The sequence below is a fragment of the Eschrichtius robustus genome, chromosome 10 (assembly GCF_028021215.1).
Source record: "Eschrichtius robustus isolate mEscRob2 chromosome 10, mEscRob2.pri, whole genome shotgun sequence".
NCBI lineage: Eukaryota > Metazoa > Chordata > Mammalia > Artiodactyla > Eschrichtiidae > Eschrichtius > Eschrichtius robustus.
The window spans coordinates 7767166-7795064 of NC_090833.1; the positions used below are offsets into that span (position 1 = coordinate 7767166).

General features: G+C 54.1%; 2 protein-coding genes and 1 long non-coding RNA gene across 19 annotated transcripts in view; 2 read left to right on the top strand and 1 right to left on the bottom strand.

The window, feature by feature from the left end:
- The window catches only part of DNM1 (dynamin 1), a 45589-nt gene extending 43250 nt beyond the window's left edge, over positions 1-2339 (bottom strand). For all 13 annotated transcript variants that reach the window (XR_011075243.1, XR_011075242.1, XM_068553809.1 and 10 more), the window contains exon 1: positions 2072-2339. Coding sequence is in view for 11 of the 13 variants with exons in the window: in XM_068553809.1 (XP_068409910.1) it covers positions 2072-2232 (161 nt within the window). In the remaining 2 variants the exon portion in view is untranslated. The remainder of the gene's footprint in view (positions 1-2071) is intronic.
- Positions 1367-8286, top strand: LOC137770829 (uncharacterized). 2 transcript variants are annotated; one of them, XR_011075244.1, is made up of 4 exons: positions 1367-1540; positions 4384-5246; positions 5525-5658; positions 6819-8286. It is a non-coding gene; the product is annotated as an uncharacterized lncRNA (long non-coding RNA). The 2 variants fall into 2 exon arrangements; XR_011075245.1 differs by lacking the exon at positions 5525-5658.
- A 2538-nt stretch (positions 8287-10824) lies between these two features.
- On the top strand, positions 10825-27741 carry CIZ1 (CDKN1A interacting zinc finger protein 1). 4 transcript variants are annotated; one of them, XM_068553837.1, is made up of 17 exons: positions 10825-11093; positions 11653-11776; positions 12021-12136; positions 13653-13724; positions 15586-15812; positions 18205-18298; positions 18479-18587; positions 19089-19717; positions 19978-20099; positions 20729-20926; positions 21689-21813; positions 24135-24222; positions 24672-24785; positions 24984-25133; positions 26614-26683; positions 26905-27026; positions 27396-27741. In XM_068553837.1, exons 2-17 carry the CDS (start codon positions 11658-11660, stop codon positions 27609-27611), a joined length of 2571 nt encoding a protein of 856 aa, XP_068409938.1. In that variant the 5' UTR covers positions 10825-11093; positions 11653-11657; the 3' UTR covers positions 27612-27741. The 4 variants fall into 4 exon arrangements, with proteins under 4 accessions (XP_068409938.1, XP_068409941.1, XP_068409939.1 ...); XM_068553840.1 differs by having other exon boundaries at positions 18220-18298; XM_068553838.1 differs by having other exon boundaries at positions 10825-11013.
- The last annotated feature ends 158 nt before the right edge of the window (positions 27742-27899 follow it).

Consider the following 27899-nt stretch of genomic DNA (forward strand, 5'->3'; position numbering starts at 1 on the left):
CTGTCAGTCTGCCCATCACTCAGATGGGGAAAATGGGGGTCCACACCCCTGCACGTCCCTTTGCTCAGTGCAGAGCTGGGCTCTTAGAGGCTGTGCAGGCTCCAGATTGGAGTCTAATAGATTCTGTCCTTCCTGGCCCTGTGACCTTGGACATGGCCTCTAACCTCAGTGTCTCAGTTTCCTCACCTGCAGGACGGGCATCATGGTACCTGCCTCATGGGGCTGTTGTGACCCATCCCATATTGCATGGCATGGGGCACATGGGAAGGGCCCAGCAGATGGGACCTGGGGTCACCTTCCCCTCTGTGACCCCTGCCCAGAGCATGCAGCAGGCACGCAGCAGGCACAGAGCAGGCGTTCAGCAGATGTTCAATGGATGAAAGGCAGGCCTATGGTTTGTACACTGGAAAGTGCTGGATGTCCACGAGTGCCATATAAAGCACGGAGACCCCGGGGCTTTATTGTCTCCAGGGTCCTCCCACCCCCTCACTCTGACAGCCAGGCGTAGGGACGGGGACCATCTGTGTGTCTCTTGCCTGTGCCTCTGCTGCTCTGGGGGGGTCACATGACTAGGAGGGGGGTTCTTTGGGAGCCCGGCCCTGGGAGACAGACGGCGTCCCCCTCTGCTGACCAGATGGGCCTGGCCGCCCCCCCCAGATTCATAGCTCCAGGCAGGATCCTTCCCTCTCATCCCTGGGGTTGACACTGGGCTTCCCAGGTCATTTGTGGGGCAGGAAAAACCATCCGGTCCAACTGTCCATATTAGAGATGGGGAAACTGAGGCTCTGAGAGGGCAGTGACTCGCCTGAGGTTTCACAGCAGAAGCTGGCTTGGACCCAGGATGTCTCTCCCGGAACTGCTGTCCCTCTGAGGGCGGAAGCCTCTACCTGCCTCCCTCTCCCTCATGTCGTTTGCTTCTTTAGCCATGAAGGTCATTGGCACAAAGCTAGGGTTTCTGAAGAAGGCGAGGGAGGGAGATGACACAGTGGGCCGGTCAGTGTCAATTCTCCCGCCCCCCCTCAGTCCGCCCAGCCCGCACTCGGTCTCCAGCACCGGGCTGAGAGCGCCATCCTCTCTCTCTCCTTCTCAGCACTCGAAAAGGCATCTCTGCCTCCCCTTTCTTGGGGGACCCTGGGGTGGGGGTCACGACCCTGCCTGCCTCCCTAAACCCAGGACACCCTTTGTCTTTGTGGTTGCCCCCGACTCCTTGCCACCCGGCCCTCCCAGCGCCTTGTGGGATCAGAGCCAGGAGGGGGATTAGGTTGTGCAAATGGCTCCCCCCTCCCCGCCATCCTGCCTCCCTGTCTTAGTCATCTCTGCCCTCCGCCGCCTTCTCCCTCCATTACAATCCCTCTGCTAGGCCAAGGGGAGAACGACATTGACAGGTGCCCCCACCCAGGGGCGGCGGCGGGGCAAGGGGCCGGCTGCTCAGTAGAGGATCAGAAGCGGTTTCTCCCCCACCCCGTCCTCTTCCTCATCCTGCAACCCGCGCCGCCCCCCTCTTCCGCGCTGCGCACGGATGGCGGCTGGAGCCGCAGAGGTGTGTGTGTGACGGGGGGAGGCTGCGTCTGATCCCCGATGCCCACGGGGCTATGTCCTCTCCCAGGGGCTATGGCGGAGGGGGGGGGGTGTCCCCTGCCACGGTCCGGGAATTCCCATGAGAGGAGGGAGCTGTCCTCCGTAGGGCCTGGGGTTGGGGGCACTGCCCCAGGGATGCTGCCCGCCTCAAGAAACCCCCAGAGCCGAAGGGAGGAGCTGAGTAATGCAGGCCCCTCAGTACCCAAGGGGGGTTGGGGGTACAGCCCTTTGCCAGGGTCTCGCTGTCTTCCCCAAAGGATGGGGCTGAGGAGGGGGGCGTGATCCCGTGGCCGCTGGCTTGACGTTTGCGGACAAGCCGGGGGCGCTGCGCCCCTGAGGGGCTCTCGTGGCGGGGGTGGGCCGCCTCCTTCTGGCTGGAAGCGGGGGGCGCGCCTTCCGCGGTGCAGCGCCAGGGGCTGCCGTCGGGGCCGGGTGGCGAGGCCCGGAGGACCTGGGCGGGGGGAGTCCGAGTTCAGGGGCGCGCCGCTCCTACCTGCCTACGAAATTCTCGAGTACCGAGCTCTTGCCGGCGCTCTGGCCGCCCACCACGGCGATCTGCGGCAGGTCGAGGTCCGCGTTCTGGCCGATGGCGGAGAAGGCATCCTGCAGCCGGTTGACCAGCGGGATGAGATCCTCCATGCCACGGTTGCCCATGGTTGCGGCTGGCCCCGCGGGCTGCGATCCGGCGGCCGCTTGGGCTCCCGGCTTTGGCTCCGCCGCGGCAGCCGCGCGCTCAGACTGCCTGCGCCGCGGGCCCTCCGCCCCTCGGGGATCGGAGCGGAGCGCTGCGCCAGAGTACCGCTAGAGGGCGCCCGCAGCCCTCCGGGCCGGCAGCCATGCGCAGGCGCCGCCCGTGGCACTATGGGGACTGTAGTTTTCTCCTTCTGCGGCTTTTGGGGAGCTCGAGCCGTGTCTGGGGGAAGCGCAGATGCTGCACCGCAGATATCATTCCTGGAAATGGTCACGGTCTCCTAGGTACTAGGTACCGTTAGTACCAGGCCCCTCGGATAGTGGTCATGACTGCCTCACTCCATCGTACAGATGAGGAAACTGAGGCTTGGAGACACGGGCCTCCTCCACGGTCATAGTCTCCTGACCTTCAGTTCCACTTGCCCTCACTGCCTTCTACTCTAGGTTGTGGCTAATTTATCTCCGGCATTTCCCTTCCCGCCTTTGGGCCTCAGTTTCCCTGTTTCTAGAAGGAGAAGATATAGAACATTAATTCAACAAATATTTACTGAGCACCTACTATAAGCCAGACCCTGTTCTAGGCGCTGGAGATACAACAGTAAACAAGACAGACAGTTGGAGATACAACAGTAAACAAGAACAAGAACAAGATCTTCCCTCATAGATCTTACAGTGGAGACAGACAGTAAATGAATAAACAGATAAATGAAACAGTAAAAGTGAAAATAGTTTATACTAATAGTGATGGGAGAAATAAACATGGGGTGTGAAGAGAGGTACCTGTGTGGGTGCAGAGTCCTCTTTAGCCTGGGAGGTTAGGGGGGTTCTCTGAGGAGGTGACATTTGAGAAGAGACCTAGATGTTGAGAAGGAGCCAGCCAGGCCAAATGAACGGCAAGTACAAAGCCCCTGACGCTTGGAAGGGCCTTCTTGGGACAGTTGGGACTTCTTGTCCTGGAGAGTGACAGTCTTTTCCCCAAACCATCAGGGTGGTGGTAAAACAGTGGGATCTGAATCCAGGACTCCTACAACCCTACCCTGTTTATCCTTTTCGCATGGAGAGACCATGGGGCCCCAGGCCTAGCCATCCACCTCTGCATTTAAGGAACCTAATTTGGACTCCCCACAAGGCTGGAAAGAAAGGCCAGCCTACCCTGTGCTACTGGGGATTAGCAGGTCACTCTGTCTGTGAACAGAGTGGGGGCACTGCTGGGAGATCAGTGGCCTGTGAATTGGAGACTGTTGTGCATTCACCCATTTAATGCATATTTATTAAGCCAGGAGCTATGCTAGACCCCAGAGATAAAGCAATGAGCAAAATGGATAAAGCCCTTACCCACATGTGGCTTAGAGTCTAGTGGAAAAAGAAGAACAAAGCACAAATAAGCCAATAAATATGACTGTCAGATGGTGATGAGTGCTTTGGAAAGCAAGAAAGCTGGGGAAGTTGGAGGAGGGGGTAGTGTTGCTATTTTGTATAGAGTGGTCAGAGGAGGACTCTGGTAAGGTAAAAATTTGAGCAGAGACCTGAAGGAAGTGAGGGAGCAGCTCATGTGGACATCTAGGGGAGGAATTTCCCAGGCAGGCAGAGGGGAATAAGCGGATCCCATCCCAGGAGCCAGGCCTGGGTCTCAGACGAGCTGTGTGATCCAGGTCCCTCCACATCTTGGAGCCTCAGTTATCCAATGTGGGAATGCCTGCGAAGGGCATGGCCCTGGCCTGGCACCTAGGAGACCCTTATCAAACTGCTGCTGCTGATCACAGCCTTCCAGATAGCTGGTGCATCAGTCACACACGACGCACATCCTGTGCAGCTGCTCTGAGCCAGCCCATTATTATGCTCTGAGAGCCAGAGAGGGCAGAGATGAAGCCTGAATTGGAGCCATTAATTTGGAAAGAGGGTGCAGGTTACAGATGTCTGCCTAGAAGAGCACCATCATGGCTGGGTTGTTTTTCCTAATTACAATAGGGAAACTTATTGTAAAAATCAGACTTTACACAGTGTTTGAAAGCTTCTGGTCATTCTCCCACCCAGAAATAACCACTACTTATAGCTTAGAGTTTATTCTCTGGCTTATCCCATATATATTCATTTTGTTTCATTTTGTTTTTATAGAAATAGGATCATACTATAAATCCTGTACTGCTGTATCACCCATGCCAGACCAGCAGCCTGGGCATCAACCCAAGTTTGTCAGAAATGCAGACTCTCAGGCTTCACTCATGACCTGTGGGATCACAACCTGCATTTAACAAGAACCAAGGGCCCTTGGAGATTCCGGTGCACATCAAAGTTGGAGCTCTAATACATATTATATGCAACTTGCTTTTTTAGCAACAGTATGTCTTTGACGTCTTTCAGCGTAAGAACAGTTTGGTCACATTCCTTGTTCACGGCTGCATAATTTCCCACTGTATGGCAGTGCTCTGGTTTTGTCCCCTGGTCTGCTAAAAATGACTGTGCTGGGCTTGAAGAATGGATGGATAAAATGCCACTTGGGGGGAGTGTGAATAGAGAAGTGCTGATGTTCTGGGCAGAGGAATCAGCATAAGCAAAGGTATGGAATCAGAAAGGAAACGAACCTGAAGTCTACGCTGTCTTTGTTCCCACAGGGCTTGGTGAGGACCGAAGGAGGGATACTGGAGATGGTTCTCCCGGGTGCTGAGAAGTTGGGGGTCCAGAAGGCCAATGAGTTAAATGAGAGTCTTAGCAATGGCTTTGACCCTCCACTTTGAGCACTAACGAGGGAGAATTCTCTCTGGAGCCCCTGAAGCTGTAACCACCACCTATGCTTGCAGATCAGTATCAGGAACACTCACTGGGCACTTCCCCCTGGGCCAGGTGTGCTGAGAGATTCCACCCTCAGGAGGGAGAAGTTCTTATTAGTTCCCCTTGACAGATGAGGCAACTGAGGCACAAAGAGGAATGTGGCTGAGGTCACAAAGCCAGAAAGTGATGGAGTGAAGATGTGAATGGAGGTAGGTGAGACACAGGGCTTCTATGTTTATATCCTATACTGCACCAGCTCTTGCAACCTATACACTTTTAATGCACATGAAATAAAACACTAGTCCCTTCTGATGGGGTTTTTGTTGGGCATACAGCAGGTGCTCAATAAATGCTGATTGTATTGAATTGTGCAATGGCCTTATTGCGCAGCCTTGACCCTATAGCTCCTGGGTCAAGCCATTATATTTAGTCACTAAGTCTGCTCAGGGTCTGGCCCTTTGGATTCATTCATTCATTTATTCTTCAGCAGGTATTAATCAGTGGCTACTTCATGCCAGACCTCAAGCAAGACATAGGGGGATGAAGAGGTTAATAAGATGCAGGACTTATCCTGCTAGAATGCGGACCCACTGGGAGAAGAAGACAAACTAAGCAGACCAGGTGCATGAAGCCAAGACACCTGGCCATGTCTGGGGCAAGGTCACTGCTGAAGAAGCATCTGGGCCAGTCTGGGGCACACATAGTGCCCTCCTCTGTGTGGCTGGGGGATGGGCACCAAGATTTCCCAGGGGCTTTGGGGCACCGATGGTCCAGGCATCTGTGCTTGCACTGCCCCATCTTACAATGAGGGGCTCCCTATAAGCCTGGAAGAACAACATAAGCCTAGATCCCTTGTATGCTGAGGATCAAGGGCGCAGCTCCAAAGCTAGATTGCCTGGTGTTCTAATCCCACCCCTACCACTGTCTAACCCAATGACCTTGGGCAAGTCAGTTCACCTCCCTGGCCCTCAGTTTCTGCATCTGTAAAAAGGGGATAAGACTATTACCTAATTCATAGGGTTGTGTGAGGAGGATTCAGTGATGTAATAATTCAGGTAAAACATGAAAACAGTGCCTGAAACAGTGACTCATTAGAACTATGATTCGTATAATTATAATCATTATTACCGTTGTACTGTCTGAAGAAACTTCAGCCTCATGAAGGTAGCAAAGCATGTCACCTCTTGGTGGGAAGGATAAGGGATCATAAATGAGCCAGGAGAGACAGAGCTAGGTCTGGAGGTGTGGATTGGGGGTCAGCTCTATCCCTGGATGGCTCAGCTTCTGGAAATCCTAGGCCCCAGGGGGCCCCAGATTACCCAATTATTCCCCCTGTGGACAGAGGGCTTTGAAGGTATATCTGGCAATCAGGAAAGGCCTCCTGAAGAGGTGATGTTTGAATTGAGCTGGGAAGACTGGACAGGAATCGGCCTGGTGACGAGTGAGAGGAGGGGGGAGCATGGTAAGGGACATTTAGTTACTTTGGGGACAGAAGGCAGCCACTGTGGCTGAACCTGGTAAGCGGTGGGGAGACCGTATTACACACAAGCCAGTCCTGTCCAGCAGAGATGGCCAAACTCAGATCCTAAGTCGGGAGGGGTCCTGCCCCAGGTCACTCTGGAAGGTAGGGGCAGCAACAAGGCTGTGCCCACCGTGCCACTCCCACCTCTGTTCTCTGTTCTCCCTCACCCTGCTTAATAATAGGTAAAGGCACAGGTGGATGACAGATACTGGGGAGGCAACATGATAACCATATGGCCTTATATTTTTCTCTGCTCTAGTATGACCGGGAGCTGTCGCTAAGCACGGACTATTCCTGGGGTTTCTGAGGTGGGCGTCTGGTTGTGGGCATACTCTGTGAGCCTGCGTTGGTGTGCTGTGCTGGGTGCCTTGATGGGACTTGCTGCTGTGCGGTGATGGACATAGATGTCAAGAAGGGAAGAGCTGCTGCGATGAACACCAACCTGAGAATGGAAGGAGGAAACTGCATCCTGGAGTCATTCGTTCATTCGTTTGCTCATTAATCAACCTTCCCCAAGCAACCATGATGTACAGGGCTCGGAGCTGGTGTCCCAAGGACATGGGGAAACTCAGCAGCTGCTTTCTACTGTCAAAGGGCACATGACATTACTGAGGGCAGAAATAAGAGGAGGAAGTAGCAGGTTACAGGATAAAGACACCATAATCAATAGCTGGTTAGAAAGTGTACTGGGAAAATAGCGACAATAGCCACTATAGAAACCGCGCAGATGTTAGATCAAGAAGCCTGCAAAACCATAACATAACGCAGTGCTTGAATAGATGGAGATGTTTACCTCATTCTTAAACTGAAAAACTTGGGATGAAATTGGCTGTGTTTCTCCAACTTAAACACATTTCATGCAACACCAGTCGAAATTCTGATGGGATTTTGGCATGGGTGGGGGAGGGAGAAGGTTTGACAAAAACCATTCTATAACTTACCCCCCAAAATTTACATGATTGGGAATTGGCAAGAAATTTTTAAAAAACATAACAGTATCAGGGGCTTGTGTTGTTAGGCATTAAAATATATTCCAAAACTGTAACAATCACACTATGTGATATCACGGGAAGAAACAAGTAGATTCCTGGAGCAAATAGGTCTGGACATAGAGCCACATGAGTATGAGTCTATTTCATGATAAAGGTGCATCTCAAAGTAGAGGCAGGAATGAGGCCTCCAGGTGATGCTACATCGTCAGACTTTGGGATGCAGAGAGATGGGGCCTCTCTTCTCCCTCTGAACATACTTCACTGGGGGGCTTTGCCTGTAAGGCACTGATTAAAAGCAATTAACACGAGTCTAGCCCCAAACAGTGTCCCCAGAGAGTTTCCATCCACAGTCTAGTCTGGTCTTCAAGGAGGCAGCACAAGGTCATATACATTAAAAGAAAAAAATGTCCACTCCCTCCCCATGATAAAGTCATCCAACTGGTCACAGCAAATTAGTAAAAAAGGAGAGAAAGTGAATCCCCCAGCCCCCCACCCATGAGCCCACTACACACATTTATTCTTTCCAAAACTGGGGTCATAATGTGTATGCACTTTTGTAACCTACTGATTTCAATTCATATCATATCATGAGTGTTTAAATATCCTTTGAAGACATACTTTCTGAAGGCTGTGTGCTATTCCTTGAGAGGCAGACACCATGATTTATTTAGCTGTTCTCCAAGTTGATTATTTTCCAGATAGCTATTATAAATAATGTTTCTGTGAGCGACCTGCTGGCTTTTTAAAAAAAGTATACTTTAATTTTATTGGAGTATAGTTGATTTATAATGTTGTGTTAGTTTCAGGTATACAGCAAAGTGACTCAGTTATACATATACATATATTCATTCTTTTCTAGATGCTTTTCTCATATAGGTTATCACAGAAACCTGCTGTCTTTTTTAAAAATAAATTTATTTAATTTATTTATTTTTGGCTGCGTTGGGTCTTTGCTGCTGCGCGCGGGCTTTCTCTGCTTGCGGCAAGCAGGGGCTACTCTTTGTTGCGGTGCGCGGGCTTCTCATTGCAGTGGCTTCTCTTGTCGCGGAGCATGGGCTCTAGGTGCGCAGCCTCAGTAGTTGTGGCACGTGGGCTCAGTAGTTGTGGCTCACGGGCTCTAGAGCACAGGCTCAGTAGTTGTGGCACATGGGCTTAGTTGCTTCGTGGCATGTGGTATCTTCCCGGACCAGGGCTCGACCCTGTGTCCCCTGCATTGGCAGGTGGATTCTTAACCACTGTGCCACCAGGGAAGCCCAAAACCTGCTGTCTTTTTTTTTTAAATTAATTACTTTATTTAATTTATTTTTATGGCTGTGTTGGGTCTTCGTTCCTGTGCGAGGGCTTTCTCTAGTTGTGGCAAGCGAGGGCCCCTCTTCATCGCGGTGCGCGGGCTTCTCACTATCCCGGCCTCTCTTGTTGCGGAGCACAGGCTCCAGACGCGCAGGCTCAGTAATTGTGGCTCACGGGCCCAGCTGCTCCACGGCATGTGGGATCTTCCCAGACCAGGGCTCGAACCCGTGTCCCCTGCACTGGCAGGCAGATTCTCAACCACTGCGCCACCAGGGAAGCCCCCAAAACCTGCTGTTTTTTAAAAGGTTTGTTTCTGATTATTTTCTTGGGCTAGATTCCTACAAGTGGGGACCAGGTCAAGGGGCAGAACACGTTCAAGAGTCTTGATAGAGAATTTTCAGATTGCTTTCCAGAAAGATAAATTAACACAGGAAGGCACCGCTGCCTTCCCTACCTTCACCAGCATGAGCATTATTTTTAGTTTTTTTTTTCTTTACTTTGGCAATTTGCTAAGCTCCCCTGTGCCAGGTGCCAGTGCTAAACATTATGTAATATCATACACAGACACAGACACAGACACACAGACACAGACACACACAGACACACACACACACAAACCCGGGGAGGGGGTACTCATTTTACAGACGAAGAAACAGGCTCAGAGAGGACTCCTGCGTCAGCCAGGGTCGCCTAGCCAGAAGGCAGTGGAGCCCCAATGCAACACCGGACCTCTCCAAGGCCAGCACCCAGATCTATTGGTTGGAAGCCTAGGCGATCTTGACTCAACCCACCCCTCCTTCCCCATTGCCTCTGTCTCGGTTCTCACCAGAGCCGAGTGATCTAATCTGGGCGGATATGATGCTGTCACACTCTTCCCTAGCACTCCCTGCCCCTCAGGGGTAAAGCCCAGCTCTTCAGGCCCGCCTTCAAAGCCCGCATCTTCCGAGCTTCCCTTCCACCCAAAGGCGCAAAGTCCCCTGAGCCCGACCCCGCCCCGCCCTCCCGCCACGCCAAGCCGCGTTCGCGCCTCTAAGTCCAGGCAGAGTTAGGCACCTGTGCTGCCGCCCGGGGCTGTAGTTGAGCCGGTCCCTAGCTTTAGGGCAGCGCTAAAGTCACATGACAGCAGTCACATGACTTCAGTGATTGGTTGGCACTAGGGTCTCCTCTGGGCAGACCTTAGGTCTGCGCGTCCCTAGCGCCACCGTGCGCCGTGTGGCACACAGTCGGCGCCTAATGCAAAGTGAGCGCATTGCCTAGGGCTGTTACAGCTGTGGTCGGCTCTGAGCAACAGAAAAAGCAAAGGGGATTGCTCTTAGTAACTGCGGATTGTTTGGCTCAGTGCTTGTGTGGGGACCGAGGAGAGGTGCACCGGGACGCGGGACAGAGTCGAAATTAAAGGGTCCTTGCGGGCAGGACCGTTCAGGGGCAGGATGAGCGCCGTTTTTTACCATTAAACTCTGCCCTCCTTACCCGCTCCCCAGCCAAACCGGAGAAACAAACAGACAAAAAAACACTTTCAAACCGATCTCCCCACGCCTTCCAGGGCTAATTCTTCTGCCCCGTTGTGCCGGTCGTCCTCTCGCTGGGTCTCGGTCCCCGAATGTACAGCAGGCGGCTGCACGCCCCCTCCCATCCCAGCCCCGCGCGGGGTCTCCGGATCGCGGGACAGTGGCGGCCGCGGCAAGGTCTGCTGGGGATGGTCCTCCTCAAAGTCGCCCGCGATGTCCCTGCCAGACGAGAGACCCCTCTGGGTGACAGACGGACCTGGGGCTCGGAGCCGCCCCTTCCCGATGCGGAGGACGCGGGACAGAGGGTCTACGCTGCCCAGGGTCCCCTAGCAGCTCGGAACCACTCCCACCGCCGCCCAGCAGCTGGGTGGGCAGCTGCCGCCCCTGCAACGCGAAGGGTGCGCGGGGCGGGACCTCGCGGCGCGGCCGTGGGCACCCGGACCTCCCGTCCTCCAGAGGGCGCTGCCCTGCCCCGGCCCGCAGACTGGCCTTCGGAGCGGACAGGCCGTGGCGGAGTCGTGGGGACCCCGGGAGCTGCGGGGACCCCGGGAGCCGCGATCCGGAGCGCGCGGCCCGCCCCCGCGGTGGGGGCTACGCGACTGCGGAGGGGGTGCGGGGAGGAGGCTGTGTGGTTCCCGCGGCCAAAGCCGCGCTGGGAGGCGAAGTGCGTGGGCCGAGCGCGGCTGGGGGGACGGCGGAAGCCTTAGGGGCCACTTGAATGGAGGCCGAGGGCTTCGTGGGCAGGTGGGGACAGCGGCTTTGACGTGTAATGCTGGCTCTGTCTGTAGAGGAAGGGGTCAGCGGAATGGGGGGGATTAGAGTGGAGGGAAGCCTTCCTCCTACTTTGTTCGTGGAAGAAAGGGAAAGGTGGGGGTGGGGCGGCGCTGATGTTATTGACAGAACATGTGCACAAGGGACAGGGTGGGAGTATCAGAGGGGTGTGAGTGGACAGGGGCTGGCTTCGCTACGTGATTGGCGCAGAGAAAGGCTGAAGGGTGGGGTGGGAGGTGTATTTGTGTCGGACGCTCATCCTGGAGCTGCGGAGCGGAGGGAGTCGGAGGGATGGGGGGCGGGGCTGGGCATTTGGAGGAGGGACTATTGGGCAGATTTGGGGGAAATTGGCGGGAGGGTGGTTGAACTCTGCTGCTGGTGGAATTGGAGGTGTATGGAAAGGATGGGGCGCACGCGTGGCACGCTCTGGGCAGGACCGGGAGGGTAGCTGTGAAGCTCGGTCGGCAGCGTGTGAGGGCCGCGGCTGGGGGTGGGCGACGGGGATCCGGCCTGACTCCCTCCCTTCCCCCAGCCGCCATGTTCAACCAGCAGCAGCAGCAGCAGCTCCAGCAGCTCCAGCAGCAGCAGTTGCTGCAGCTCCAGCAGCTGCTCCAGCAGTCCCCACCGCAGGCCCCACTGCCCATGGCCGTCAGCAGGTAAGCTCCCCACTGGAGGGGTGGGCGGCTCTAGACCTGTCCCTCTGACCCATGCCTTGGAGACCTCCTCCCAGCCCTTTCTCTCAGGGGCATCCCTTTCTGAGTCCTGGAGGTCATCAGTTCCCACCCTAAGGGGATGCTCTGTCTGCAGTAGAGGGGGGCAGAGAATGGAGGTGAGGGGTCTCAGGGAAGATGGAGGGTTTGACTCTCCCCAGAGCCCTCTGACACCGCTCTCAACACACAGGGGGCTCCCCCAGCAGCAGCCACAGCAGCAGCTCCTGAATCTCCAGGGCACCAACTCAGCCTCCCTCCTCAACGGCTCTGTGCTGCAGAGAGCTTTGCTTCTGCAGCAGTTGCAAGGTATGACTGCGGGCCCTGTCTCGCTCCATCTTAGCGGGAGCTCCCCAGCAGCCCCACGGCACTGAATCTCATCAAATCCACACAGTAACCCTGAGAGGGAGCTGTGTCAGCGTCCTGGTTTACAGATGAGGACACTGAGGCTCCAGGAGGTGGAAGTCCCTAAGTTGCTCAGCTGAATGCAGGTCTGTCTGATCACAGAGGTGCACCCTTGGCCGTGGTGTTAGCTCTGTGGGTGCTACTCGGCACAGTTTGCTGACATTCAGATTAGATGATATGATGGATGGCAAGATCTATTTTGACCACCCTCCTTTGCATCCTGTTTGACAGTTGAGGATGCCAAGGTCCAGAGAAGGGAAGTCATTTGCCCTGGCTCACATAGCATCAGCAGTGGCTGAGCTAGACAGAGGCCTGGGCCTCCTGACGCCCTGGGTCTCTGAGTGGGTGTCTCTAGCTCTCTGCATTAAGCCTGTGTCCTTACCTGAGTTTCCGCATGTGGAGAGTAGCCTTTCATCTCTTCCTTACAAGAAGCTGCTCCCGATACCTTAGCCCCTGCAGGAATAATCCAGGGGTCCAGAGACGTGGGGCCAGCTCATCTTCAGACCCAGCCTCTCCCGCACGGTAGCTGTGGCTTGCTGGCTGGTTCCTCAGGGCTGGGCACTGTGCTGAGGCCCTGACAAACCCAATTCCTTGACTCTGCTGACAACCCTAAGGGGACATACACTCATGATCCCATTTTACAGATGAAGAAACTGAGGCCCAGGTGTTGATTAGTGGTCTTACTACAGAGCTGTGTTCTGAGACACCAGGCTATCCTGCCTCCCAGCAGGGTATGCAGTCAGGTCAGAAGATGTGATGGTCATCACTCTTCAGCCCTCCTGGGGCCACATGGGTGTGGATGGTCCTGAGAGCTGGCTTATAAATGATAGATGGATGGGTAGAGAGATAAAACCACACACAGGGACCCACAGTGTATATATATATTTTTACTTTTTCTTACTCATTTTAAAAGTCATACTCTTCAAAGAAGAGTGAAAGAAATATTTTAAAAAGAGTATAAGAAAACCCAAATTGTCATATGCAGATTCACTCCTAAAGAAAAAACCACCCTTTGAAGTGTTGGTGTATTTCCTCCCCTTTTTTTCTAGGCACAGACTTGGGGACTTGTATATGATTGTGGTTATTGATATAAGTGAAAGGCTGTATCTTGTTTCTTTTTCACTGAATATAGTGGCATGATCATTTACCAAATGATTTGAAAGTCTCTGTAAAGATTGTTTTTGAACAGCTGTTTAATATTCTACTGGAGGTGTGTGCCCTTGTGTCCCTAAACTTTCTCAGCTGTTTTCTTCTACTTCTTTTCTTTTCTTTTTTTCTTTTTTTTTGCTTTAAATAATGGAATGAATATCATGTTTGAGAATATTTTCTTAGAATGGATTCCCAAAAGTAGAATGACTGGGTCAGAGGGGATGGATATATTATGGCTCTTGATAAGTATTGCCAAATTGCTTTCCCAAAGGACTGGACCAGTTTGCAATGCCACCAGCCACATATGACAGTGCCGGTCTCACCATGTCCACGGCAACATTGGGTATTATACTCTTTATATATATATATGTATATATACATCTAATCTACTAATTTGCTTGGCAAAAGCTATATCATTAATGTTTTAGTTTATATTTCTTGGAGTGCTAGTGCGGTTGAATATTTTATATTTGTCTGTTAAACATTTGTAATTCTTTTTGTGACTTGTCCATGTGCTTTGTCTATTTTTCTTTTAGAGTGTGCCACCTTTTATCTTACTGTTTTTAAGAGCTGGTTAGCGTTCTCTCTGCACATATGTGTATATGTATTTGTTTTAAGTTAATGTTAATTAAACCCTTAGGAAATACCAGGCACACTTGTATATCTCATTGAATCCTCATAAAACATTGTGAGTCAAGCACTATTACTATCCCCATCTTACAGATGAGGGAACTGAGGCTAAGAAGGGGAAACTGATTTGCTCAAGGTCACAGATCTTGTACTGTGGAGTCTGCATTTGAACCAGTTCTCCCAGCACATCTGACCCATGCATGCCCTTGACCCCTGTGCCTCCCATCCCAGCACTGGGTCAGGGATTTAAACTGTCCTTTATTGGGTCACACACTTCCCAGTGCTGGACCTCTGAGTCAGATGAGGTACCTGCCCTTAAGGAGTTCCCAGGGTGGTTAGGTGGTGGGCAATGGGAAGCAGACAAGGAAGTTGTGCAGGTGGTCCTAGAACAGGGAAGCTGGGGCCTCTGGGGATACAGAGAAGGTCTGGGAAGGCCTCCCAAAGGAGAATCACCTAAAGGGAGGAATGAAGGATGATTGGGATGTAGAACAGTCCAGACAGAAGAAACAGCATGTGCAAAGGCCCAGAGGCAGGCAGAGACCAGGCTTGTTTGAGGGATGCATGGGAGCACGTAGCTGGAATAAAGTGGGCACACGTGTGGGGAGAATTGCGAGAAAGGAGGTCGGGGAGGACCGCAGGACTGGACCTCGCACGGTGAGGAATGGGCTTCGTTCCTGAGTATCAGGGAGCTATGGAGGGGTTTAGGCAAGGGGAGGGGCGAAGTCAGAATGTGGTTTTAGAAAGATCACTGTTTGCTGCTATCCAGTGCAAAAACTGTGGCTGAAATTCACACAGGGGATGAAGTGGCTTTGGAGGAAGGGGGGTGGTAGGAGTGGGGATTTGAAGGGGGGTCAGGCTAGACTGAGAAGAGGAGTAGGAGTCAGTGTTAATAGAATTTGGTGTTGGCTTGGATGGGGGAGGGTAAACAGAGGGAGGAGTCAGGAAGACCCCCAGAATCCTCTCCGGTAGCCAGCTGTGGACAGCAGTGCCTCTCCCAGAGACCCTGGACAAGCCACTCCTTCGCTTTGTGTCTCTATTTTGTCATCAGTAGAGAGGATAATACTTACCCTGATGGTGGCTGGGCGGGGTGACTGAGGCCATGCATAGAAAGTGCTTAGCAAGCGCCTGCTTCCCAGGAAACTTTTGATGAAGGGTAGCTGCTATTGGTAGGAGAGTGTCTTACTATTCCAGGGACCAGTCATCTTGCTGGTTCTCCCTTTGGGTCCTGTGCTGACTCTTTCACATACCTTAAGGGGTACACTAAAGCATGCCTGAGGGTGAGCGGAGTTGCTGGGGGTGCTTAAGCCACTGACCGGGGAGGCATTTGGGGTGGGAAAAGGTCCCCTTCCCTCCCCAGCTGGAGCAGAAAACGCTAGCCCTATAGCCCCCTCTCCACCAGTGCTCCAGGTGGGACTGCGTCTTCGGCTCTCATCTCTCCCCTCTGGCTGCCCTTGGGTGGGGAGGGTCCCCTTGGAAGTTAACTGTGATGATGCTTTGGGGGACTGACCCCTGACCCTAGCCTCTACCACCCAACCACAGTTGTAATCCCTCTTCTCCCCTCTTTTCACACACAGGTAACCTCCGTGGCTACAACCTGGCAGCCCCAAACCTGACAGCTCCCAGCCTCACACCCCCGCAGCTGGCCACCCCAAATCTACAGCAGTTCTTTCCGCAGGCCACTCGGCAGTCCCTGCTGGGCCCTCCTCCTGTTGGGGTCCCCATAAACCCCTCCCAGCTCAACCTTTCAGGGCGGAACACCCAGAAACAGGCCCGGACCTCCTCTACAACCCCCAATCGCAAGGTGAGTGGTATCTGGACTGGAGCAGGCGAGGATGGGAATGGGAGAGGGTGTATCTGGGGATCAGCCCAGCTCTGCCCTCTCTGGCTCACATTGGCCTTTGGGCAGGTCATACCCCTCTTTGTACGTCAGTTTCCTCATCTGTAAAATGGGGAAGGGGGCAGGAGTTAGACTTGCTTAGTGTTTCCCAAACTTTAAATATTCCTGAACCCCGATGTGATTTTTGCTATATCCAGACACCACCAGTACTATTATTTATTCCCTTTTTAATTACTATTTATATTATTTACTAATATTACTAATATTATTTACTAATATTTCTCTCTTTTTGAAAAAACTGAGATGTAACCGACATATAACATTGTATTCATTTTAGGTGTATTCTGCCAATTTTCTTTAAATCAGCGCTGCCCAGTGGAAATAAAATGTGAGCCATACATGTAATTTAAAATTTTCTAGTAATCACAGTAACAAAGTAAAAAGAAACAGGTGAAATTAATTTTACTCGCATATTTTATTCAACTTAATATATTTAAAAAATTATCATTTCAACCTGTAATCAATATAAAAAATGAACACTGCATTTTACATTCCTTTTTTTTTTTTTTTTTTGTACTAAGTCTTTAAAATCCGGTGTATATTTTATGCTTACGTCTCAGTTCGGCTTCCAACATTTCCAGGGCTCAAAAGCCAGGCACATGTGGCTAGTAGCTACTGTCTGGGATAGCACAGCTTTAAATGAAGTAGCTGCTTCTCTGTTACATTTAGTTAAAAAGGAAACATTATATCACTGTCTGAAATTTAAAAAAAAAAAAAAAGGCTAAATTAACTGCCATACATAGAAGTAAAAGAAAAGTGATTGGGGGTAAAACAATGGTATAAAATCCTAAACTCTACACTGTTGCCAGCTGAAGGTTCTGAGCCTCTACAGGCCTTTCCCTGACAAAAGCAGGAAGACTCAGAGAGATTTTCAAAGGGAATAATATCCTCCCTGAGTCTGTCCTGTCCCTGAATGCCCTGGCGGCTCCTCACACACAGCACACTCCTGAGAGCATCCGGCGGTGGAGGGGTGGAACACCCTCCTTTTCTGGCTGCTCTGGCGCCAGCCCACATCTGGTGGTGAAGCATTTCCCTCCAGAGAGAGGTCCAGGCGGCCTCTGACTTTACGGTCGGGCTTGCCCTAACACAGTCTGGCCTAGTGTTTACCTCCTTGCCCCCATTTTACATATGGGAAAACCGAGGCAGTGGGGTGGAGGTTGCCCTGGACTGCACAGCTGTCACGACAGACCCAGAGTCCAGCCCTCCTGGACTCGCAGGCCAGTGCCCATGTCGTGCAGGGGGAGAGCTGGGTAGTTTCTGAAGGGTGTGGAGTCCTGATGTGGTGCATGTTTCCACTCAGCCCTGGTTCCTCGGGCTTAGTAGGAGGGAGGGAAGCTGCATGTGGATTCCTGAGGCTTCCTGGGGTGCCCTGGAACCATGTGGAGCTGTGTGTTCATTTCACAAATGTCTGTTAAGTCCTGCGGAGGACTCACTGGTGCAGGGGAGGCATCTGGAGACGCTCTCCTGGAGATCTTGGGCTGGGGAGGGGGTGGTGGTAGTGGTGAGACCTTAATGCAAATAATGCTCCAGCCAATGAATGATGACTATGAAAAGTGCCACAGAAAGGAAGCCTGGGGCCCCTGGGGGCCTGTACTATGGGTTAGGAAGGCTTCCTGCGAGAAGTGCCTTTGAGGCTCTGGGAGAAGGCCTGGGGCTTTGGGGAAACAGAGAGAAGGCCAATGTGGACATAGAGAGGGGGAGGGGGAGCGTGGGGAGAGCTGAGGCTGGAGGGGTGGGCATGGGGTAGGGGCCAGATTGTGCAGGGGGGTGGGGAGGGTGGGTAGTTTCAGGCTTGGGGTAAGGAAGGAGTCATCCAGGGCTACGGGAAATCACGGGATGGTTGCAGCCTGACAGAGATGAGAGACATGATCAGGTTTGAGAAGGGTCCCTCAGGAATTCCCTGGTGGTCCAGTGGTTAGGACTCTGCGCTTTCACTGCCTTGGCCTAGGTTCGATCCCTGGTCCGGGAGCTAAGATCCCGCAAGCCAAGCGGCATGACCAACAAAAAAAAAAAGAGAGAGAGAAGGATCCTTCTGGCTGCTTTGTGGAGAACGGGGTGGGGAATCAGGAGGCAGCACCGTGGACCACGTGAAGGCATTGCATCCCCCAAACCTGCATTTCCTTAACCGGCAGGCAGCTAGATGGAACCCCCTGGGCAGAATTCCTGGGGCGTTTAGGATCTTTTCTGGGGCCAGGCCCCGTCATCCCCTGAGGGACGTGTTGCAGCTGCTCTTTGGCAAGGGAGTATTTACTGGGGTGGGTGGCACGTATCATAAATGGTTTCTGAAAGGAAGCAGGATTCTTCTTCTCAGACGATGCCTGTGGAGGACAAGTCGGACCCCCCAGAGGGGTCTGAGGAAGCCGCAGAGCCCCGAACAGACACACCTGAAGGTGAGGGAGGGAGGTCGCTGGCCCTTCAGAGGGGACGCGGGTTAGGGCAGTGGGGTTCAGGGGTGGTCATGGAGGCAGGGATCTTGCAGGGTGGGTGGGGGGGTGAGCCCAGGCCCCATCTTCTGGAGCTCGTACGTGCTATATACGACACGGCAGTCATTCACCTGCCCTCCATTCCAGACCAAGAATCTCCCCACTGCCCAGATGGCATCACTAAGGAGAAACGCACTGCAGCACCTGAGCCTGAGTCTTGTGCGGCATCTGAGCCACCAGCTAAAAGGTCAAAGAGGTAACTGATGCTGAAAACCTGCCCGGGGCCCAGGTACCCTGTACCCTGATTCCTGCAAAGGCAGAGGGTAAGGGGTAGGTGGGGTGAGATCCTTCAAGGAAAGGGCCTTGGTTTCTGGCTTGGAGGAATGTCAAACCTAATTCTTCACCTTACCTGGGAAGGCCCTCAGCCAGACGGACTCTGGCACCTTCACTGTGACTGAACCACCTGGAGGCAGGTGAGGTGGCCAGCTTGGAGGGGTGAAGATGTGAATCTGGAACCTCAGAGAGTGGGGCAGAGGGTAGGCAGGCTTACAGGACCTCGGATACATATTAGCAAGTTGTGGGAGGTGGGAGCAAGTGATCCAATTTATTTAGGTGAAACTGGGACCCAGAGAGCCGAGGGGGCTTGTCCAAATCCCTAGCTTTGTATGTGGCATAGCTAGGACTGGAGCCTAGGTCATGGCCTTTCTTGGGAGCCCCTGGGGCCAATTGAATTTGATCTTCTTTTGATCCTTCCTAGCTCAGAGGAGCCCACAGAGACGGGGACCCCAGGGCAGCTGCAGGCAAAGGTCCAGCCACAGGCCCGGTTGATGGCACCAAAGCAGACACAGACAACCGAGCTGCTGCCTGAGCCACTGGAAGCTCGAGTGCTGCCACGATTTCAGCCACGAGTTCTGCAGATCCAAGCCCAGGTGCAGCCACAGACTCAGCCACAGACTCAGTCACAGATGCTACCATTGAAGGCCCTGGTGCAGCCAAAGCTGCAGAAGCAGGCACAGACACAGACCTCTCCAGAGCACTTAGTACCGCAACAGGAGCAGCTGCAGCTGCAGAAGGAGGCAGAGCCACAGAAACAGGTGCAGCCACAGGCACATTCACAGTCCCCAAGGCAGGTGCAGCCACCGCTGCAGAAGCAGGCACAGACGCAGACGTATCCACAGGTCCAGACAGAAGCACAGCCGAGGGTCCAGCCGCTGGAGCTGCCACTGGAGCAACCTCCAGTGCAGTTGCCAGTGCAGCCACTGGAGCCAAACCAGAGACAGCCTCAGACTCAGCCACAGGTGTCGGTGCCGGCACTGGAGAAAGCCCCAGTTCCGGTTCACTGTGCAGTGCTGGAGACGCCACCCGATACGGTGGAAGCTGGAGCAGGTAAGTGAGCAGTGGCTCCCAGCCGGCCTGGTGATGGGACAGCTCTGCCTGAACCCTTCAGTCCTACCCTGGCGCTGTCCAACCCTGACTGGGTGCTGCCTGGGACTGAGGGTTGGGCCTGGATCTAGGGTTCGGGGCCGTCTGCGCTGGAGGCTTCAAGGCCCTGGATGTGGGCAGAGAAGGCGGCTCTTGGGCCTGGGTCCCTCAGGGCCCAGGTGGGAGATGGACCCTGGGGAAGCAGAGCACATCTGTCATTTCAGGCCTGGAGGAGGCCTCGCCGGAGCCAGTGGGCGCCCAGGTTGGCCTGGAGGAGAGCCAGGAAGAGTTGACCAGTGGCCTGGATGTGGGAGAATGTGAAAAAAGAGCAAGAGAGATGCTGGGGGTGGGTAGAGATGCTGATGAGGACCACATGGTGCACCCAGTGGTGGGAGGGCCTCCTTCTGCCTCGGACCCCCTCAGCGCCCCCTCGGGTTTCCCCTGCTGTGAAATGTGGCAGCAGCCCTCCACCTGGGTTCGTGGGCACACCAGACTGGGTTTGACAGTGGTTCAGTGACAGTGGTTCAGCAAACTCTCACGTGGTGCCTTCACATGCCTTTGCTCTGATGATCTGGAGGTACTTTTAGTGATAAGGGTCCCTTCCAGCCGCCTCACCCCGAAACTAGAGCCCCCAGAGCCCCCCACAGGTAACGTCGCTCGCGCAGCGTGGAAGCCTGTGCCTGGGGCTCGGGGGCCCAGCCCTGCCTTCTGGCCAAACCCCCTCCCTTCTTCATGCATCTCCATCTGTCATGTGAGGGGTGGGGTGGGTAGACTTTAGAGTGAGGCGGACCTGGGTTTGAACCCTGACTGTGGTGCTTCCTGGCTGAGCGAGCTTGGGCAATCACCTAACAGCTCTGAGCCTCAGTTTCCCCACCTGTAAAGTGGGCTGTCAGGAGGGCTCCTAGATGTTTAGCATGGGGCTGGCCCACTGTAAGCGCCCAGCTGGTGGTAGCTCTGCTCCTGCTCCCGGTGTAGGTGTGGGGTGCCGGGGGCTCCCTGAAGGTCACCATCCTGCAGAGCAGTGACAGCCGGGCCTTTAGCACCGTACCCCTCACGCCTGGGCCCTGGTCCGGCGACTCTACCTCTGCCACCCCTGCGGCGGCCAGCACGCCCTCTAAGCAGGCCCTTCAGTTCTTCTGCTACATCTGCAAGGCCGGCTGCAGCAGCCAGCAGGTACCACCCCCAGCGGGTGGGTGGGGAGGTCACGTGGGCGAGCGGAGGGTTTGGGGTCTGTGTGTGATGCCTAGCCTGCCCTTCCCACGGCTGCCTCTGTGGCCACATGGGCCCTCAAGCCCCACCCCCAGCAGCTGTACATTTGCTCACAAAACATTTCCTGACCAGCCAAGGGGGCAGGATTTTAGAGTTGGGTGGACCTGGTTCAAATCAGCCCTGACTGGCCGTGTGGGTTTCGGAAGGTGAATTCCACCCTTTGTGCCTCGGTTTCCGCATGTGTCAGAGGAGGAAACATTTAGAACCCACCTCTAGGAAAAAAAAATAGAACCCACCTCACTGGGAGGTTCTGGAGATTCAGCGACTTGACATTGAAGTCATAAGCCCCAGGCCCGGCCCAGAGCGAGTGCAGCATTAATAACAGCATCATACTGGTATGATTATTACTATCGCTATTGTTACCTTCATCCCTCTGTGCCTCCCCTGAGCACAGTCATGGGGACCTGGAATTTGATCAGACTGCTCCTCGCCTTGGAGGCGCTCACGGTCTCCAGGGGGAGCAGAGGCTCTGGCTGGCGTGTACTCACTCCGTGCCTCCGTTCACCATCCTTCTCTGGCCCACACAGCGTTGTAAGAGAAACGGCCTCCCAGCGGAGGTGGGGTGACCATGAAGCTAAGGTTGGAGGCCTCTTCCCCGGGCCCCACTCTTGCCCACCATTCTGGGGCTCACTCCTCACGCCCCTTCCTCCCTCCCGCCTGCTGCAGGAGTTCCAGGACCACATGTCGGGGGCCCAGCACCAGCAGCGGCTCGGAGAGATCCAGCACATGAGCCAAGCCTGCCTCCTGTCCCTGCTGCCTGTGCCCCGGGACGTCCTGGAGCGAGAGGACGAGTGAGTGGGGGATCTCAGAGCCGCTGTAGGGGGGGTAGGCGGTCTCGCAAGCCAGCCCCAGCAGAGAGGGGCCCTGAATCTACCATCCACAGGGTCTGCCTTTGGGTTAAGCATTGCCCTCCCCGAGACACCTCGTCACACCACTAACTGTGTGGCCTTGGACCTCAGTTTTCCTTATCTGTAAAATGGCCTCACGAGGGGTGTAATGCAGGAACTCATGAGCTAGACAGTCTCTTAAGGTTACATCTAGGCAGGAACAGTGTGACCATCTATGTGGGAGGGAAGTGGGTTGTGGCACAGACCCCTGCTCCCCTGGCATATGTGCTGACCCCAACCACAGGGGCCTGAAGGTCAGGATCTGCTCATCTTGTGGCTTGTGGTTAGAGCTTCCCTGGGTCACCCCCTTTCTTTGTCGTGGGGGCTTGGTCCATCAGAAATGTCAGCCCTCCCAGAGTCTGGGACTGGCTCTTGGGGTGCTCTGTGGGCAATCACTGAGGCCTGCAGGGGCTGGGCGGCATCATCAGTGAAAGAAACAGGATGGTGCTGGCTCAGGACACCCTGGGGGATATGGGCTGTGTCTCACAGGACAGCTGCCACTCACCTCCAGACCTCCTGGTTTTTCAGAGGCATCTAGAAACCTAGATGTGTATGTGAATCTCCCAATTTCAAAATGTTAACAGCTAGTTCAGAATTAAAACAAGATGAAACAAGTCCTGTGGAGGCCGAATCAGGCCCTTTCAGAGGCTGGATAGGCCTTGGGTCAATGGTCAGGGACTGTGCCATGAGCATTTATAGAGGGTCACAGCTTGAAGCTCCCTGCATGGGGTGAGGGGACAGGAAGGGCCCTCGGGTAGCCTCAGCGTGCATCTCCTGAGTGACGGGGAGCGCTCTCTCCAAAGGCTTCTGTGTCTCTGTTAGCCAGTTCTCACTAAGAGAAGAGCTTCCCTGTGGCTTTGTAGGATGTTCTCCAGCCTTAAGGCTCCCTTTGCTTGCTGACCTAGGAGTTATACTTAGGCCAAATCATCATAAAGACAGGAGAAAGGTGACTTACAGAGTTGTTCCTTGCAGAGTTAATGCAATGGTGAAAAAATTTAGTTGGGAATGATCTATCCAAAACTAGGGGATTAGTCAGATCAGTTTAAGTCTTATCCACTTCGTGGTAGAACTAATTCTAGGGAATTTCTGATAATGTGGAAACATATGTGTGATGCAATGTCAAGTTAGAACAGGATCCAAAATAGTGTTTGCAGAATGAGTTTGATTATATTCAATATAAAAATAGATCTTGGGCTTCCCTGGTAGTGCAGTGGTTAAGAATCTGCCTGCCAATGCAAGGAACACGGGTTTGAGCCCTGGCCTGGGAAGATCCCACATGCCGCAGAGCAACTAAGCCCATGCACCACAACTACTGAGCCCACGTGCCACAACTACTGAAGCCTGCGCCCCTAGAGCCCATGCTTCGCAACAAGAGAAGCCACTGCAATGAGAAGCCCGCGCACTGCAACGAAGAGTAGCCCCCGCTCGCCGCAACTAGAGAAAGCCCGCATGCAGCAACGAAGACCCAACACAGCCAAAAAAATTAAAGAAACAAACAAATTAATTAATTAATTAAAAAAAAAAAAAAAGATCTTGTGACAGAAGAAAACTGCAGGAATGTAGCCCAAGCTATCAACAAGCTTCAGGTGGAGGGGATTCTGATTACACTGTCTTCTGATGATGTCTGCCCTTGAATCTTGACTTGGCCCTGTACAGAATGTGGCAGTCCTTCCGATAGGCTGTGTGTCCTTCTGACACAGTCAGAAACTCTGGGCTGATCCCATGCCAGGCCCCAGGGATGCTGGGGTGGTGTCCTGGCTTCCCAGAGCTCGCAGTCCAGTGGGGGCAGAGAAGGGATCAGGTCCTCCCAATCCATCGTGGAAAATGCTGTAGCAGTGGCACTTTGGGGTCCCAGAGGGGGGCCTGGCTAACTGGGATTGGGACAGGTCCAGAAATGGGGGGAGGGGCAAGAACAGCTCTGGGAAAGTGAGGGCATCTAAACTGAAGGATAAGAGGAGTTCTCAAGGCCAGATATCCTCAGTTCTGTCACCGTCCTGGTGCCCTCCTGGTATCCCAGATGCTTCTAAATCTCATTTCCCCCCAAGTTTTCTCTCTTATTCCTATTTAAGTATTCTTCCAGATGAGCCTCAGGACCATTTTGTTAAGTTTCCAAAAAAACGATTCTGTTGGAATTGCATTCCGTTTATGGAGCGTCTGGAAGAGCTGCTGTCTTTCCAACAAGAATGCGGTGTCACACTGTACTTGTTTTGATTGTCATCGTTCAGAGAGCCTCCACCCAGGCGCTGGTGCAACACCTGCCAGCTCTACTACATGGGGGACCTGATCCAGCACCGGAGGACGCAGGACCACAAGGTACAAGGGCCCACCTGCTGCGAAGGCGCCCAAGCCCAGGGCTGGGGAGGAGGGAGCCCAGGTTGGGAGCAGAAAGTAAACGTCAGTCTTTGTCACTGCGTGGCCGTAGCTCATGACGAGTCAGTCATGTTTCCTCTTTGGGCTTCAGTTTCCCCATCTGTCCAATGTGGGCAAGACACCGTCTCACCCTGCATTCAGCCTCGGGGCTCGTGGGGTCCTCAGGCGCCTGCCCTCTCTCCCTGTCTTCCGACGGTCCCGTCTCTGTTACCATCTGTCATCCTACCTTATAGCACAGGGATGGGATGCGTTTGCCTGTGTTCTGTGAAGCACAGCCAGCTGATTACAGGAGTGGTGGGCCTGCAAGTGGGAGGCGAGGTCTCGCTGGGCCCTGCCTGGCTGCACGTGGGGATGCTGCCCGCCGCCCACTTGGCCTGCCTTCCTGTCCCCAGATCGCCAAACAGTCCCTGCGGCCTTTCTGCACTGTTTGCAACCGCTACTTCAAGACCCCCCGCAAGTTTGTGGAACATGTGAAGTCCCAGGGGCATAAGGACAAAGCCAAGGAGGTAACCCCAGCTCCCTCAGAGGACATGGGCCCGGAGAAGTAGAGTCTTGGCCAAGGCCACACAGCAAGTTTAGATGTATTCCAGTCCAAATTCATAGCAGGTCCGGAGGGACTGGAGTTCTCTGGGGTGTGGGGTGGATGGGGTGTCGCACCCTGGCTGCCCAGAGCTGACTTGAGCCTTCACCCACTCCCTGGGAAGCTGAAGATGCTCGAGAAGGAGATTGCCAGCCAAGATGAGGACCACTTCATCACGGTGGACGCCGTGGGCTGCTTTGAGGGTGATGAAGAAGAGGAGGAGGACGACGATGATGAAGAAGAGATCGAGGTTGAGGAGGAATTCTGCAAGCAGGTGCTTGGGGGGAGGTGGTGTGGAACGGAGGCTGGAGGCTGGACTCCCAGCCCAGGAGAGACCTCACCCCACCTCCCAGGGGCCAGGAGGCACTGTGCTGGCATCTTTGGGAACTAAGGCCCGCCACGATTTAGTATCAATAGGAACTCTATTCAATATGACGATATGTAAATATACATCATGATGCCTAGAGGGTGGCAGGTGAAATATGCAAGGTCTTCAAAGCCTGGCTGAAATTTTTACTTGTGGAAGAGAAAGGGCATCCTAGGGTAAGAGAACAGCATCATAAAGGCATGGAGAGGGGAGCTATGTGGTGCATACAGGAAAAGTCAGTGAAAGATGATGATGAGGATGATGATGAGGATGATGGCGAGAGCAGTCAACATTTTTTGAGCACTTACTATATGCCACACGTGTACCAAGGACTTTCCTGGCAGAATCTCACCCACTTGCATGCCAGGAGGCGAGACTGCAGAGCCCGTGCTCAAAATACCCCAGCTCTGCTGCTTCCCATGAGCGAGGAGCTGGAGGAGCTTTTCAGTTTAACAAGTGTTTCCAGAGCATCTATTCTGGGCCAGGCCCTGGTGCTGGATCCAGGAGTACTTGGGGATGAAGTCCTGGCCCCTGTCCTCACAGAGCTTGTCTGTTACAGCCCGGGGTGGTGAGGGGGCAGCCAAAGGGGGCGGTGCACAGCGGGGCTGTGGATGGAGGGTTGCGTGGATGGCCTCCAGCCCTAAGCAGGTTGGGGGAGATGCCAGCTTTGCTACTCAGCGGTCAGCAGTGGCATGACCCTGGGCAAGCCCCTTGGCCTCTATAAGCCTGTTCCTCTGCTTAGAATAGTCCCAACTCAGACTGTAAGGAAGGGTCACAGCCCAGGGGGTGGTCGTTATTCTTAAAAGCCAGATTTGTTTGCAAGGCACTGCTAGGCATGGCCTTGTCTGGAAGGGGCTCATGTCCAGCCAGTGAGACAAGGGATCCTTGATCACTTGAAACCTACCCCCTAAGACTGTGGTTGCTGCAGCATTAGGGAGCTGGCGGGGGGCTCATGGCAGAGTGTAACCAGGGCTGGGGGCTCACCAGGGCTCACTGCTCTGTACCTCCATAAACCTGCTGTATGACCCTGGGCAAGTGAGTTCATGTGCCTGGGCCTCAGTTTCCTCTTACGTAAAATGGGCAAACCATAGAAAGTTTTTATGAGGATTCAGCGAAATGACACATGTGATGTGTTGGGCATACCCGGCATGGATTATGGCCAGTGTGGGAGCAGGAGGGCTTCCTGGAGGAGGGGACTGATTGAGCTGAACCTGGAAAGTATAGATTGGGAAAGGCACTCGGGGGGCAGGATCAGCATGTGCAGAGGCTCAGAGCATGCCACCCACAACCTCCTGGAAATCAAGGGTGGGTTCCAGTCCCCGCCTGCGTTTGGGAGGAGGCTAGGGGAAGCCAGAACCAATGGAGGCCCACACCTGTGTGTTTCCAGGTGAGATCCAGAGATATATCCATAGAGGAGTGGAAAGGCTCGGAGACCTACAGCCCCAACACGGCATACGGTAAGACCCCAGCCCTGACCCCACCTGCAGGAGCTGCGGCCCTCAGGTTGCCTCCAGGCGACCCGCCAGATCCCAGCCACAGCATCCTGGCCAGGCAGCCTGTCCCCTCGTCCTCTTTTCTTTTCCCATCTGGAGGGTGGTGGGGGGCAAATGGGCCCCTAGAGAAGGGGGGACACCTGGCTGGTGAGGCATGTGAGTGCACAGACCCTGCTGTCCCACAGGTGTGGACTTCCTGGTGCCTGTGATGGGCTACATCTGCCGCATCTGCCACAAATTCTACCACAGCAACTCAGGGGCGCAGCTCTCCCACTGCAAGTCCCTGGCCCACTTTGAGAACCTGCAGGTGAGTCAGGCCCCCTGCCCGGCTCTGCCCTGCCCAGGGAGTCAGACTGTGTCCTAGCTGACGGGGACAGCCAGTGGCCACCTCCCTCCTGTGCTTGGCCTCAGCCCCTGGGTACAGCTCCCAGCGAGAGGCTCTACCCACAAAGGGAATCAGAGCCATGTTGGGGCCAGTGTCTTTCTGCAGTTGTTCTGGTGGGTGCTGAGGGCTGGGCTGTTAGCTCTAGAGCTCTGGCCCAGAGAGGCTGAGCACATCACACAGGGTCACACAGCATGTCTGACGCTGTCTCAGCTGGGCTGGGGAAACAGCCTCTGGCCAGGAGCACACCAGGTGGGGAGGAAGCCTGGCCTCACCTGCACTCTCTGTGTCCAGAAATATAAGAAGGCCAAGAACCCCAGCCCCGCCACCAGGCCCGTGAGCCGCCGGTGTGCAATCAACGCCCGGAACGCCCTGACTGCTCTGTTCACCTCCGGCGGCCGCACACCCACGCAGCCCAGCACCCAGGATACAGCCAAAACCCCCAGCAAGGTGACAGCCCAACCCGCTCAGCACCCACTACCCCGGCGCTCAAGCCGCCTCAAAACCTGATGGAGGGAGCGGCCCACAGCTGCCCCGTCTGGGTCCAGATCTGCTACGCTTTTTAGGAGTCTGTGTGGAGACTGTGACATGGTGGTGTTTTTACTCAAAATCCAATAAAAGAAGGTAGTTTGGCTGTACAGTCCCCACCAGCACTTCCGTCTGGGTGGACAGGGAAAGGGGGCCCCCAGCTAGCTCTGTCAGCGCCCAGCCCCTGCGGGTAGTGTGGTGGCAGAACTGGAAAGCTGAAGACAGGCTCCCTAACCAGGGACTCTGGGATTATGAGGTGTTTCACCTCCT

What these genes read in the sequence shown, in the direction of transcription:
- CIZ1 (XM_068553837.1), top strand. Translation starts at nt 11,658, where the DNA reads ATGTTCAACCAGCAGCAGCAGCAGCAGCTCCAGCAGCTCCAGCAGCAG. An exon ending in ATAAGGACAAAGCCAAGGAG is followed by an intron (nt 24,786 to 24,983) that starts GTAACCCCAGCT and finishes CTCCCTGGGAAG; the next exon opens with CTGAAGATGCTCGAGAAGGA. An exon ending in CCCACTTTGAGAACCTGCAG is followed by an intron (nt 27,027 to 27,395) that starts GTGAGTCAGGCC and finishes CTCTGTGTCCAG; the next exon opens with AAATATAAGAAGGCCAAGAA.